The sequence below is a fragment of the Antedon bifida genome, chromosome 2 (assembly GCF_963402885.1).
Source record: "Antedon bifida chromosome 2, ecAntBifi1.1, whole genome shotgun sequence".
NCBI lineage: Eukaryota > Metazoa > Echinodermata > Crinoidea > Comatulida > Antedonidae > Antedon > Antedon bifida.
Window position 1 is genome coordinate 28666116 of NC_136227.1, and position 15455 is coordinate 28681570.

A 15455-nucleotide genomic window follows, 5' to 3' on the forward strand; every position below is an offset into this window, starting at 1 on the left:
TCCGCTCCGCGTTGTGTGAAATGGTCATAGGGAATGACACAGATAAGAGTCTATATTTTTATTACCGTTACCGCTCGTATGTGTAAATTGGCCTTAACGCTCGGAACGCACATCCCTATATTAGGTTTAATCTGTGAAAACATTTAAAATAAGCTAATTTCACTTGATTCTGATAGGTACGGGTGTCAACATACCAAATAAAAGTTAGCTTAGGTGAGATGTGGGGAACTGTCATTTTTTGGGGGCCAATGGTTAGTGACCTAAAATATTATCGTATTTGGGTTAGGGTTATACCTGTATTTAGTTACACTTATGTTTTACCATTACCTCGCTTTAAATTACCTCCAATTTTAGAAAAAAAACCCGTTTTGTTAGACCCAACTGAACATCATTATCAAAATACAGTAGGCCTATAGACCATTTAGAAATAATTATAGAAACAAATTGTTATGCATTTTCTTTATGATGTGTGTGTATTTTACATACATACATACATAATGTTCTACTACGATATTTTGCTTGACATTTGCAGTTTTTTTTTAATGTGTCCTAAAGCTCTATCTGTTTTCATGCCAAAACATTATGGTGCATTTTATCTGACTTGTGGACAAGTTCCTGACCACTGCTATTACATATAGTGCTACATGTCTTTAATATTGCACAGATTTGCATTCTCTTTATGTTCACCATGTCCATTGTATTGGAAACAGTCATGCACAAGCTGCACACAAGATACCGTACTAAAAACGGAAAGGGAACCACCAAAACAGAACTGTTTTTTCTTTGGAAGGAGATCTGTATGCGTTTTTTTTGTCTTGTGTGGGGTCGTCCCACTTTTATTATAATTCTCTGTTTTATTTGTATATATATTCTATATAAATTTAAAGAAACATTTGTAATCTGTATGCGTTTATTATAGTCTGATCACCCTATCATATTAATGTCAACCAAATCTGGCATCTTATTTATTGGTTGAACTACATCTACTATTTAGCCTATTGAATAATAAGGAAATATAAAAAAGATATATTTACCATCCATGTTGTTGAAATACTTGGTTACCGTTTATTGAGTATGCAGTTTACTGAAATCAATTGTAAAACGTATAATATTAAGGGCATTACCTTAGAACACCTCTAATCAAGAATACCATATTCATTTTAATAACCGTTAATACCTCTACAACATTCCTACACACACATCTTAATATTACCAATTGTAAATACACAACCTGTTGCTACCGTATTTTGTGTGTTTGAATCTGACTGTACCTTTTAGACAATACTAATAATATTGAAACAAAAAGGTGGGTTTTTTTTTGTAGAAATAACAGATTTAAAAGAAAATTCGAAATTATGCTTACCGTGATACTAAGCCAAAATGGCGATAGCAATTTACAGGAGGTTAAATACGAACAATAGACGTTCGCGTCACGTTAGGTTATTAAATACACGGTCCCCTTTTATTTATAGAACAAGATCAGTTGATCAATATCTTTCATTACGATAGACTAATCCCCTGTTAAAATGGTTAATTCATGTTGTTTATAGAATCCACATATCTTAAGTTAATTATTCTGTAAGGTTACTAGTGACTCTCAGTTTTAAATAAATATTACAGTAGACAGAATTTCCACCCGTTATTATATATTATTATTGTCACTGGCTTCCCATTGATTAGGCTCTACATTCGTATTATGAGTATTGTTTGACATTTGCAGTTTGTTTTTTAATGTGTCCTAGAACTTTATCTGTTTTCATGCCAAAACATTATGGTGCATTTTATCTGACTTGTGGACAAGTTCCTGACCACTGCTATTACATATAGTGCTACATGTCTTTAATATTGCACAGATTTGCATTCTCTTTATGTTCACCATGTCCATTGTATTGGAAGCAGTCATGCACAAGCTGCACACAAGATACCGTACTAAAAACGGAAAGGGAACCACCAAAACATTGTTCCCAGAACTGTTTTTTTTTGGAGGGAGATTAGATCTGTATGTGCTTATTATAGTCTGATCACCCTATTATATTAATGCCAACCAAATCTGGCTTCTTAAAAATAAAGAAACATAAAAAGGATATCTGGTTTCTTATTTATTGGTCTACATAATAACTATCAAGCCAATATCAATAGAATAATACGGAAAAAAGAAAAAAATTTACCATGTTGTTGAAATGCATGGTTATCGTTTAATGAGTATGCAGTTTACTGAAATTAATTGTAAAATGTATAATATTAAGTGCATTACCTAAGAAGACCACTAATCAAGAGTACCATATTAATTTTAGTAGCCGTTGTAAATCACCTAAGCTACCACACTCTTAAATTACACACATCTTAATATTATCTATTGTAAATACACAACCTCTTGCTACTGTCGTATTTTGTGTGTTTATCTGACTGTACTTTTTTAGACATTACAAATAATATTTACACAAAAACGGTTGTTTTTTTGGTAAAAATGCATAGCAGATATAAAAGGAAATTCGAAATTATACTTACCGTGATACTAATAGTAGGGTGGCCAATGTGAGGTTTTTCATCATGGGGGGCATTTTCTGTTAATAGCAGGCAACCATGTAGAATATATCCCTTATGGGATGACAAAAAAGATAGGGGTGGATGCCGCTCTCAAATTTCAGGTCAAAGGTCATTTTCAAGGTTATAAGGTCAAATATGGTAAAATAGAGGTTTAAGCTGTTTTCAACAACATATAAGCCAATTAAAAGAAATGTAACCATTATTGGATCATTATTGACATATTGCTGTAGATGGTGAAGTTCATCAATTTTTCAACTTACAAGTTTAAAGGTCATTTTCAAGGTCATAAGGTCAAATAGAGCACAGACTTGTTAATTATCGGTATTAATAATTGAAATAAATATAATTTTCATGATAGCCTGGGGCTGATTGTTATAGTGTGGTGTCAAAAAGACCAGAATTGTACTGGGAAGATTTTAAACTTTTTGAGTCACTCCTGGAAGGTGTTCAAGGAATGGAGATGATGAGTCCTAGAGTATCAAAATAACCGAAATTGGAGGCCTACTGGAATGTCTTAAATTTCATTTAAAAACAGAGGGTTTGTGGGTTGGGCGGCATGGGCACATGCTAATATTCGACATTTTTCTGGGATGGAAGGAGGTAACGCTCTGGGGTGGGTATTTCTTCAAGCACTGATATATAATGCCTACTGGCCATCTGGGTAACGGCAAACGATTGAATCACAACCACATATGCATGTTTTCGGTAACAACTTCATCTGGCTCTTTAGTTTACATACACATGTAACAAGTTCCAAACTGACAACTGGGTTAGGGGCTTCCAAACGATCCGATTCATTTAGGCCACATACTGATCTCTGCCTGATACTGATAGTTGGCTCGTATGTTTAGGTTCTATGATGTCTGTGTTCACCATAGGTGAGTTTTTTTAATTTTAAGTGTTTCCCGAAGTAGAAATACAGTACTTAAATATTTATTGAGTGAAGTGAAATACTTAATATTTAAGGGAAATATTATATCACTAGTGTTAATGGTATATAGTCACTGAGTCTAGATGGAGGTAGCACCAAAGAGTAGTCTGTTATTATACAGTTATCTGCTCAAGAGTACCATATATTTGGCAATATTAAACTTTAGTGTACACTGTACGTGGAAAGTCTTAATCTTAATCAATTCCATTTACAAGGAGTGGATGCGTTACAAATGGTTTCCAGTATGACCTCTTCCCATAACCAGCAAATAATGACGTGCTGCAACCCGTAATGGCATGGAAGCTGGTTAGATTATTTTTAATAGGTTTTCAACCACTTTATTGTTCACTATACCAGACATCGTCCATAATTTTGTAGGCTACTGTTACAAAGTGCATATCATTAATTAACATCAACTTTCATGTATAATTGCAATCTCTTTGTTATTGACATACAGAATGTCTAAAAACTTTGTGATATTTGTTCTCCAAACCGATGAGTGTGGCCCAAAACACATACGGAAGTACAGATTAGTACATTGGGACTATCCTTTCAATCGTGTCACTGGTTTTATCCACCCCTTTCAAATGTAATGATCAGATACAACAAAATGATGAAATATCTAGGTAACTTGCATAAATACTTGCATAGTCACCAAATGTTTACAGCCATGTTTACTGAATCCTATAGTGCATGACCATCGTGTTTTTAAGTTTTCTTCTGGAACATCTGTGGGTATTTCAACGCCATCCATCAAGATATGTGAAGTCATATTTGGTTAAAGATATTAAAATTGGGCTATGATCATACTCCAATGGTTGATCAGCAGATTTTCTGTCAGTTTTTATATACTTTATCGAAACAGTTGCCTTATAGAAATCCGCAAAGGTTTAGAGCGATGCTTTCTCAGTGGCTCATGAAGTTTTAGGTTCTACTGTTTTTTTTTTCTTTCAATAAGTTGTTACTTTAAATATAAGATCTTCCTTATCATCTGTCAGGTCGAAAGAATATTGTGTATTATGTGTGATTCGTGATCAGTCTGACCATGTCATGCAGAACCTATCAATGAATTACAGCGTTTCTTGTTATACCAATGATTCTATTTTGAATTGATCAATCATCCACTCAGTGTTTAGAATATTTGGTTCTGATAGTTTAGATAGGTAAACTTGTTTACCCTTTTAACCTCATTTCTACAACGAATCCAATCTGTTTTTAAATGTGTTGGTGGTTTCAGAAATGACGACTTCGGTTGGCAAACTATTCAAATATATAATTATTAATTGTGAAAAAGTGGATCTCCTATCAGTCCTTTGTGAAATTTAAGTTTAAAAAGTCTAAGCTGATGTTCTCGTGTATTTCTGCTTAGATTGAAGGAAGTCTTCCTTGGCTACACCCTCGAAATCTTTTGAAAATTTTCAATCAAGTCACCACGAATTCGTCTGTCATACAGGGTTGTTAGGCCAAGAAACTTTAAACAATCTTCATATGAATAAGAATGAATAGCTGGAATTTGATTTGTCGCATGACGTTGTCCTTTTCAAGTGCGTTTATGTCTCTTTGGAGAAATGGATTTCATACCTGGACACAGTACGTAACGTAATGTTTGTAAATAACGTTAAAACCGTCTTTATCCATGTGTATAAAGGACTTAATTACTTAAGGAGTTTTATATTTGTTATCACCGTCAGCCATGATAGCATAGATGCGAAGGCCTCGAGAAGAAGTCCCCAATTACCACTCCTTCCAACCTTGATAATGTCCAATAGTTAGGGTTTTTGAAACAAAGACTCGATACCCAGGTTTCTCTTTCGAGATTTCTTGAAACAACAAACTTCAATAAAAACTTGTCATTGAAATAATGAAAAAAATGTTTAAATAATTACATTATAGGGGGTCTCTGACCCAAACAAAAACATCTCGACATTAGGTCATATAGGGGGTCTCTGTTTTCGAAATTTTGCTAAAAAAAATTTCTAAATATTATTACATTATTATAGGTAATGTTAATATTTTTTCTAAAAACAAATTTCTAAATATTACTGTATTACATTATTATAGGTAATATTAATAATATTATAGTAAAAGACCAATCTTTTGGTACATATGGCGTTTCATACATATAACACTTGACCTATTTTTTCCGACAAAAACCAAAACGATGACTGTTGGACAACATAAAAAAGACAAATTTACAACAGACTGGGAAAAGCCTATTAAAAAACTGTGTGTACTTTACAGAAATATGTGAAAACAACATTTTGAGAAAATGACACTTTTATATTTAATTACCTATGTTTTTATGTGTAAACTTAAATGTTTATCTCATAATTACTATAATATGAAGCATCAGTTGATCTTCAGATATACATTTTTGGATAGATCTGATGATGTAGATGATTTTCCGTGAATAAAAAAAAATCCTATATTTTGACCTTGTTTGACCTCTTGACCACATAAACTGACCTTAAAACCCAAAACTGAAGATGGCACCCACCCCTATCGTTTTTGTCACCCCACAAAGGATACGTTCAACATGGTTGCCTGCTATTAACAAAAAATTCCCCCCAAACTTTTTATAGAGGACTTTTGTGTATTTGGCCTCTCTACTATTCAAAATGGCGATAACAATTTACAGGAAGGTAAATGCGAACAATAGACGTTCGCGTCACGTAGGATACTAAATACACGGTCCCCTTTTATTTATAGAACAAGATATTTCTACTATACTAAATTAAGCACCGGAACGAACGAAAATAATAGTAAATATATCAATTTCCAGAATGATAATCATAGTAGACAGGCAGCCCAGAGACATTTGGTTAGATGAGCTAGGTACCAATATCTGACTATTTAAGTGTGTTGGGGGTCACTTGAAGTCAATGAAAATGGGAGTCTGCCGGGTACCCCCTGCTGCGTCTAGACCGGGGGGACTCCGAAAGGTGCTAAAAAATTGGCAATTAGATGAGAGAGATACCACCTAATTTTACCACCATGGGATGCTCATTCGCATCCTTATACCAGTATCACAAACGACAGACTTTTTGTCTGCTGCAATAGACCCGCCAGACCCCCCGAGGGAGGGCCCAAAATTGGGCTAGCATAGATGAGTGAGGTACCACTCAAAATTAATGCCAAATGAACAAGTTGTGTTCATACAATACTAAATGGATAACAACAGACTAATTGTCTGCTGCACCGCAAGTACCAGACACCCTAAAGTTAGACTAGAGACCCCCCCTTCCCCCAACTAGCCCAGCTTAGATATTGTAGATACCACCAGCAACCAATGTTATATTATGATTTAGCACATTGTAAGCAATACAAAAATGACCTATTACAGACTATCTGTACACTGCCTTCAGGCCCGTAGCCAGGGGGGTTTTTATGGTTCGGGCGAACCCCCCTTTACAGCGAACCCTCCCCCCTCCCCGCCCTTAACCGACTGCGAACCCCCATCCCCGACACCTCACCACCCTCATCTCTGAAAATCCTCCAAATACGTGCCCCACAATACAAAAGGTTATTTGTAAATTGAAAAATTCGTAAACTCGTTGTGAATAACTCATACCGTCTAGACAAACGCGTACCTATTGTTACCTACAATATTTATGTGTGACTATGAAGTATAGTGTATCATCATCATAGAGGATTATAGTGAATTTAATATATCACACTATATGCCTAATATTTAAAAGGAATGAATATAGGCTATATTTCGTTTGTCGATGAATTTTTGAATTCATGTGTGAATGATTGATCCATTAGAGGTAATCTGTGATGGCTCTAGTAACACTGCTATGCGTGGGTAATTTGTGAATAGCGTAGTATGCTACATACACAAGCCTAGATAGGGAAGATCTGTACTGTAGTTCATTGCGAGAGGAGGGGGAAGTCTGGTAATGTGTCATGAAAAATGTAACAAGCCAGAGATGAAATAAAATCACTAACATTTAGCTGATTGTCGTTGTTTTAGTCGTCGTCAGAAGTTTATCGACCGACATCTATTTCTCATGTGTAGTAGAGCGTTTCTTTGATTGAATAATATTGTTTGTATTATAACACAAGTTCATTTTGGATTTTCAGTAAATTACCAATGGTTTATTCAAAGTCAAACTGTAACTAATCCCTCACTATTCAATCAAAATGTTATTGTTATACTACTATATTGTTGAAAAATGGATTGCGTGATATGAAAATGGATTGATAGTAAAACGTAATAAAGATACGTTCTTGTCTGGTTATTAGGTATTCATGCTCTGATGAAGCAGAGGATTATTTTTATAGCGTTCCATTTAAAATAAATTTTATTACAAAGAAATATTTTGGTTGTGAAGGTCGTTTTAACAATTAGGCTAATATCAAAACATTCAACAATGATAAAAAGTACGATCGTTTTGTTCAATGGTAGCATGCTGCATGAGAGTTTTTTTTCCGGCCAATTAGATGTGCCATTTATCATGAATGTTATGTGCCTTGGCCCTGGTAGACCCCTCTAAAGTTCGACTAGAGACCCCATTTACCCCAAGTATAGCCTACCTTAGATAGTGTAGATACCACCAGTAGCAAAAAAAACCCACAAAACAACATGTTTAATCGAACTAACACCAAACAATTGAAAATATATCCCATCAATGACGATAAAATTACCATTACCATTCTAAAGGGAAAATAGTTAAAGAGTTTCACTTAAAACTTATATAAGCCAAATAATAAATACTTTTCAATGCATGAGATTGTTGAAATCTACCTAAAACATATTTTACTGACTAAACGCTGTAGTTTTACAGAAATAACTTTAAATACCTTTTTTCTAGGGACAGAACAACATACTGAACTATTTATAGGCCTACTGTAGTACTGTACAATTTTAAGTAAAAAAACGATCTGTTGCCCAATGCTTTTTAGAAGAGTATAATAATAATTTGTAACATAATGTGGTTATTATGTACTATATAATTAACATTTAAACATAATTCTGACCAAACCCAGTAGTATTAAATAAATAACCTTTACAATTAAAGTTTTGCCCAATGCTTTTTAGAAGAGTATAATAATAATTTGTAACATAATGTGGTTATTATGTACTATTAATATTTAAACATAATTCTGACCAAACCCAGTAGTATTAAATAAATAACCTTTACAATGAAAGTTTTCTTTTTATTTAAATATTTCTTTGTTTTATATATATATAAATCCAAAGGCAAATTACTGAAAAGTGACAATACTGTGGGTATCAGTGGCTGGATCTCAATGGATACAAAAAAAAGCGAAAAGCTAAATCAAAACGATAAAGTAAAACAGCCAGAGAAGTTAGCAGAGCTACTCTCGGGCAACATTATACAATTTGTAAGTAAAAAACAGTATGTAGTTGATCTCGCATCAACTGTTTAGGGGATCGATGAGGGCGCCACAATTACCCGACGCAGACAGTAGATAATACCACGACAAACCATATACTGTTATGGTAACTTTATTCAAAGACTGGCTCTCTCTGTAAGTCTGGTGACTAAACATAAGAAAGGTCTAATTAACATCAGATAACTAGTGTCGTACATCATAAAACACAATAATCATAAAACGTAAGGTATAAGAACAAGCATTATGCCGTCAGTACAGGAATGTAGTCAAAGCGCATACATTATCTCTATGGTCAACTTGAATCATTATAAACAGTTATAGATTAACATTTCAAACAAGCAAATAAACAAATGACTGCGATGCCAGTCCGAGCTACTGTATAAACTTACGAAAACTATGGCGCAACTATCCAATTCTACAACTGATCAGTAATCATCAATCAGCTTTCACGACGCAGTACATCTCAAATGTACCAACACTGTAAACAAATGTACAATCTTACCAATAAAATCTTATAACAAACATAAGAATACATATCATCATCATAGCATAATTATTATTACTAAACAACTTAATCAGCCTCAAGTAGGCATAACGTTAGGCTTACAAACATCGCCATTAACAATCAGATAGTCAAAGGAACATAATAAACGCACTTGAAATATAAAATAATTTGATAGGATAGTTAACATATAAGTACTACAGCAAATCATGTAACCTTAATATGATAGAACACTAACGGTAGGCTCCACAACCCACGTAGCAAACTCTCTATCGTACGCTTATGGGCGCAGCCATATTTGTTTACATTCTCAATTTGACCTATTGACCTGTGACCTCAACGTCGGTCATAAACACACGCCATAAAGTGAACCACGCACGATCCACAGCGCGCTGAATACATAGGCTTAATTTAAACGTAATAAGGGAAGCGTTTCCCTGCGTTAAACTCAATAACGATTACAGTGTAAGGTACTGCAATTAATATACGATAATATTATAATGTATAAAGAAGTCAAACATACCAAATATACATCAATCAAGTATAAAATGAGTGGTCGAAAATGCACGTCAAATCCTGTTCACATTCAGGATACCACTGACGCGCGCTAAACATACCATGTGACAACACACGAACAATGTCGCCCTCTATAAAGATTTGCAAAGCTCTTACACACCCCCCTGTAAAATTCAAAGAAATTTTACACTCTAACCAGTAGCAATCGAGGATCTGTATACAATGCAAAGTTTGACAACTGGTCGTTTTAGAATATTGTTGTTAACCTTAACATCAACGCTTCTAACGTGCCCATCTTTACTTCTATACACGCGAAGTACCTTGCCCATAGGCCATCTTCCTCTGGGTGTAGTCTCGTCAACTAAAAGTACGACGTCGTCCACCATTACATTCCCTTTTGGTGTAGTCCATTTATTTCTCTTCTGTAATAATGGAAGATACTCCTTCCTCCAACGGGTCCAGAATAACGAAGCCAGGTATTGCACCTGCAGCCATCTCCTTTTGCCGTACGTCGCTGACTTGTCGGTAGAATTGTCGACTGGCGCATCTGGACCTTTTCTGAGAAGTAGTAGATGATTCGGTGTAAGTGGCTCCTCATCTCTTGTATCTTGAGAAATATCGGTGAGTGGCCTTGAGTTGAGGATTGATTCTACTTCAGTTAGAACAGTCGTTAGCACATCCTCATGAACGGTCTGCTGTCTTAATACACCATGCAATATCCTGCGTACAGATTTTATCAACCGTTCCCAGGCACCTCCAAAATGGCTTGCGCTAGGTGGATTAAAGTGCCATTCAAACATCTTAGTATGGCAGAATCGTTCTAATTTATCGTTGTTAAAAGACTTCATAGCTTCTTTTAACTCTCTTTCGCCACCATGAAAGTTAGTACCATTGTCGCTAAACATCTTTTCGGGCTGACCTCTTCTAGCGACAAATCGTCTCAAAGCGTTAATGAAAGAATCGGTGTCAAGACCCTTTGCCAATTCCAAGTGCACAGCTCGGATTACCAGACAAGTAAATATACATCCGTAACGTTTTACTATACTTCTACCCTGCTTTACATCAATTGGACCGAAATAATCCACACCCACAAACGTAAAGGGTGGCTTGCTGTCTGTTACTCTTTCTGCCGGTAACTCTGCCATCATTTGTTGAGCTGGTCTAGCTTGATATTTCTTACATACAACACAATTTCTCAACGCACCCTTTACTGCAGAGCGACCCTTTATCACCCAGAAACGTTCACGTAAAGAATTTAATGTAGAAGCCCAACCGCTATGACCTACTCTCTGATGATGATGTCGTATAATAAGTTTGGTAACATCTGTATCTGCTGGTAACAGAATGGGATGTTTTGTACATTCATCCACACTTGCTCGCCCAATTCGTCCTCCTACTCTTAAGAGGTCTCCTATCAAGACAGGATTTAGTTTGGCAAAACGCTTGTCAGTCTTCCAATGGCTAAGTTCGGTTTTCTGCAACCAAGTGAGTATTTGTGTTTCACTATCCTTGATCTCGTCTACAGATAAATTGTTCCCTTGCCTCGGTCTAGCCTTGATCACGTTCTTGAAACGTAATATCCAAGCATACACACGAACTAACTTTGTCCATGATGAATATCTCAGTACTAGCTCTTGCAGCGCAGTGTTTTTACCTACATTGGTAGTGGTGTGGGTGAAGGCAGCTAACTTAACTTCAGGATCTACGGAATTATTTGTATCTGCAATATAGATATTTGGCCAATTATCTTCACTGTCCGTCAAGTATTCAGGACCTGTAAGCCATTTAGTTATCTGAAGAGTTCCTCTAGAGCCTTCATCTGACGGGTTATCTTCGCTCCTGACGTGTCGCCATTGGTGTGGTTGAGATGTTTCTCTGATTCTTGCGACTCGGTTTGCTACAAAGGTTTTAAAGCGCTTATTCTCGTTCTTGATGTACCCTAGTACGATCATAGAGTCGGACCAAAATGTTGTTTTGGCTAGATGAAACCGAGTTTCAATTTCTCTTCTTACAATTCCATCTAATTTTACTGCAAGTACAGCACCCAGCAATTCCAGTCGTGGAATTGATATGTTTTTCAACGGGCTCACCTTCGCCTTGCCTATAGCGAAGCTTACGTCAACATCATTGTTTCTTGAAGTCGTTCTGAAATATGCTACCGCTGCATAACCTTTCTCCGAAGCATCACAAAACACGTGCAGTTGGGTGTTCACAGCTACTTCTAACTTCATCCAACGAGGGACTTTAACATACTGTAGGTTGGAGATACTTGAGGTCCACTGGTTCCAGATTTCCACTTCACCTTTCTCTAGTTGTTCGTCCCATTCAGAACCTCGCCTACATACTGTCTGGAGTAGTGACTTCGCAAACAATACGAACGGAGCTGCGAATCCTAACGGGTCGTAGATAGAACTTGTTACTGACAATATCCCTCTTCTCGTCCTCGGCTGGCTCTTCAGCTCAACTTCAAACTTGAAGATGTCGTTTTCGGCGTCCCAGCAAACTCCCAACGTCCTTTCTGTAGGTAGCTGGTCTAGACTGAGAGGTACTGATGGAGCCCTCTCAGACTCTGGGATGGAATTTAGCACCTGTCGATCACTGCTCAACCATTTAGTCAAACGGAAACCGCCTTCATGTAGAACATTTCGCAGCCGTTGAGCCAACTCTATAGCTTCGTCACATTCGCTGATTGAAGTCAAACAATCATCGACATAGAAGCCGCTACGAATGACGTCAGTTGCTCTTATGCCGATTGCATCTACTGGCTTGTTGTTTTCCGCAGTCTGTCTTAAAGCATATCCGGCACAGCAGGGAGAAGATGTTGCTCCGAAAAGATGTACCGTCATTCTGTATTCATTAACCGTTTTAGTTGTATCACCATCCTTCCACCATAAAAAACGAAGAACATCTCGATCGGTTGGGTTTACGTGGACTTGGTGGAACATACCTTCTATGTCAGCAACTAGAGCTATACGTTCCTGCCTAAACCTTGAAAGAACTCCAACAAGGTTGCTGGTAATCTCTGGACCCTTTAACAAATTATCATTTAACGATATGCCCTTCCACTTAGCAGCGCAGTCGAATACAACTCGTACCTTCCCTGGCTTGCGTGGATGTATCACAGGATGATGTGGTAGATACCAGACATTACCCTCGTCACCTTTCTTGTGTTTGACTGGCTCGGCGTGTCCCTTGGAGATGTATGTTTCTACCGTCTCAACATATTTAGCCCTTAGACCTTCATCTTTGTCCAGCTTTCGCTTTAGGCTCGCCAATCTGATCTCGGCTATTGGTTTGTTGCAAGGAAGTGGATGGTCATCATATTTCCATAAAAGACCTATTTGGTAGTGTTTGGATTCTTGGTGTAATGTAGTACTGACTAAAATATCTCTAGCCCTTCTATCTTCCACAGAATCTTCTTCAACTTCTAGACCTTTGTTGTCTAGTTCCCAAGTTTGTTGCAGCTGCTGCATAAGTTGTTCGTTCGACACCGAAACGCTGATTCTATTACTATTGGACGTCAATTTTCCTTTTGTTTCCTTACCGGGACCCATCACGCACCATCCAAGCTGAGTTCTAACAGCATAGGGTTCCTTGGCTTTACCACGCCTCTCTTCTTGGACCCAGAAGGCTTCCGGTGTATCAGCACCAATTAGCAGTTGTACGTCTAGACCATTATCTAATTCTATAGGCAAACTCTTGAGGTGGTCCCAAGCACTCAATTCTTTTAGAGTTGGGATGGACTCTTTACCTGCAGGGACACTCTCTACAGTCAGCACCTTCAACGATAATTCTTTTTTCTCCCGTATACCGCTGACGTTAACATCAAATGAGAAGCCTACCTTGTCGGCATCGCCATTGACTGTTGTTGCCGTATATTTCACTCTTTGACCAGCAACACCGAGTTTCCTCCTTAGGGCTTCGGAGCAGAGACTTGAATCTGAGCCGTTATCAAGTAAAGCCAACGTCTTTACCTTGTTCCCATTACTTGCAACAACTTCTACGGGAACAGTCATCAAGTAAATATTTCGGCCGCTTATAGCTGCTAATGATGTTACGCCTTCTGGAGGATGCAGCAGATCATGATGTCTAGTGGACTTGCATGTCTTGCATTCTGTTTTTCTATGACACTTCGAAGATATGTGGCCAGGTATCAGACATCTATAACATAGCCTCTTAGCTTTCACAGTTTTTACCTTATCATCATAAGACATGTCTATAAATTGTTCACAATTATAAATTCTATGATCTTTTTCGCATGCAAAACAAGATAAGCCCTTGGACGTCTTGACAACATTTGTTCGTACCTTTGGTTTTTCGGTGTCTTTGGATCCATTTAATTTACTCCCCGACTTACCCACGCTTCGGCCGAACATATTACAAGAAACCTCTGCTTGCCTTTCTACAAACTTCAACATATCTTGAAATGTTGGTTCACCACTCTCTAAAATGTTATGTGCGACATTTGCCCATTTGTTTTGTAACACAGTGGGCAACAAAGATTGGACCTTTAACAAGTTACTGGTGCTATTGAGATCACTAGTATACCCCATTTGTGTTAACGTTACATCACACTTCTTCATTGCACTTACCAGTGACCAAAGTGCGTCACCATCGCCTATGGTTATTTGCTTTCGGGTTTGCATGTCAGTCATTAAAGCACTTAAAATCATGTGAGGCTGGCCAAATTGTTTACGTAAAATTTCAAGAGCCTTATCATAGCCTCCAGATTCCATTAAAGGACAGCTATCTATGCAACAGCGTGCTTTACCTTTGCACAACTGAAGGAGATATTGAAGTTTAGTATTATCATTAGACAATTTTGATGCAACATTAGTTTTAAAGTTATTTACAAAGGTCCAGTAATCAACTGGATCACCATTAAATTCTAAAACCTCAGCCTTAGGCAACTCAAGTGCCAACTTTAACTCGTTAAGGCCGCTAAAGGTACCACTACTAGAAGTGGGTCCACCATCTGAAGTGGATACATTAGATACATGACTAACACTACTAGAAGTGGGTCCACTATCGGAAGTGGCTACATTAGATACATGACTAACCTCCTTTACTACAGGTTTGTGCTTAGCAAGGAATTTTTTCGCTAAATTCTTGGCCTTCCAAAAGGCCTCTTGAGAAGTCTCCATCCACTGTTCTTCAGTTTCGAATGCTTCATCGTCGAGTAGCTCACCTAATCTCTGGTGTGCACATTCTAGTTTCTCAAACGCTACTTCAGACTTGGCTAACAGTTCTGTCACAACCGATAAGTCTGCTTCCTCTTCTTTGAGTTGCGCGTTTAGCATGTTCAGGTTACGGGTCATCGACGCTTTCTGGCTACGCCGATGATTTCTCAGCTCCTTCGTCTTAGCTTCCAGATCTTCCATGTTGACTTAGATGCTGAGTTTTCTCACTGTAGTTGATCTCGCATCAACTGTTTAGGGGATCGATGAGGGCGCCACAATTACCCGACGCAGACAGTAGATAATACCACGACAAACCATATACTGTTATGGTAACTTTATTCAAAGACTGGCTCTCTCTGTAAGTCTGGTGACTAAACATAAGAAAGGTCTAATTAACATCAGATAACTAGTGTCG

General features: G+C 37.3%; 2 protein-coding genes across 5 annotated transcripts in view; both read right to left on the bottom strand.

Annotated features, from left to right (window-relative positions):
• Positions 1-15455, bottom strand: part of LOC144858941 (uncharacterized) — a 56228-nt gene that overhangs the window by 29176 nt on the left and 11597 nt on the right. For all 3 annotated transcript variants that reach the window (XM_078715100.1, XM_078715097.1, XM_078715098.1), the window contains one exon: positions 1035-1084. In XM_078715100.1, coding sequence (XP_078571226.1) covers positions 1035-1041 — 7 coding nt within the window. In that variant the 5' untranslated portion in view covers positions 1042-1084. The remainder of the gene's footprint in view (positions 1-1034; positions 1085-15455) is intronic.
• On the bottom strand, positions 8900-14376 carry LOC144858940 (uncharacterized). 2 transcript variants are annotated; one of them, XM_078715096.1, is made up of 3 exons: positions 9868-14376; positions 9232-9320; positions 8968-8990 (listed from the first exon to the last, which is right to left on the bottom strand). In XM_078715096.1, exon 1 carries the CDS (start codon positions 14276-14278, stop codon positions 10052-10054), a length of 4227 nt encoding a protein of 1408 aa, XP_078571222.1. In that variant the 5' UTR covers positions 14279-14376; the 3' UTR covers positions 8968-8990; positions 9232-9320; positions 9868-10051. The 2 variants fall into 2 exon arrangements, with proteins under 2 accessions (XP_078571221.1, XP_078571222.1); XM_078715095.1 differs by having other exon boundaries at positions 8900-9320.

Bases quoted from the DNA above. Each gene is read 5' to 3' on its own strand.
- LOC144858940 (XM_078715095.1), bottom strand. From the start codon at position 14,278: ATGTTGAAGTTTGTAGAAAGGCAAGCAGAGGTTTCTTGTAATATGTTC.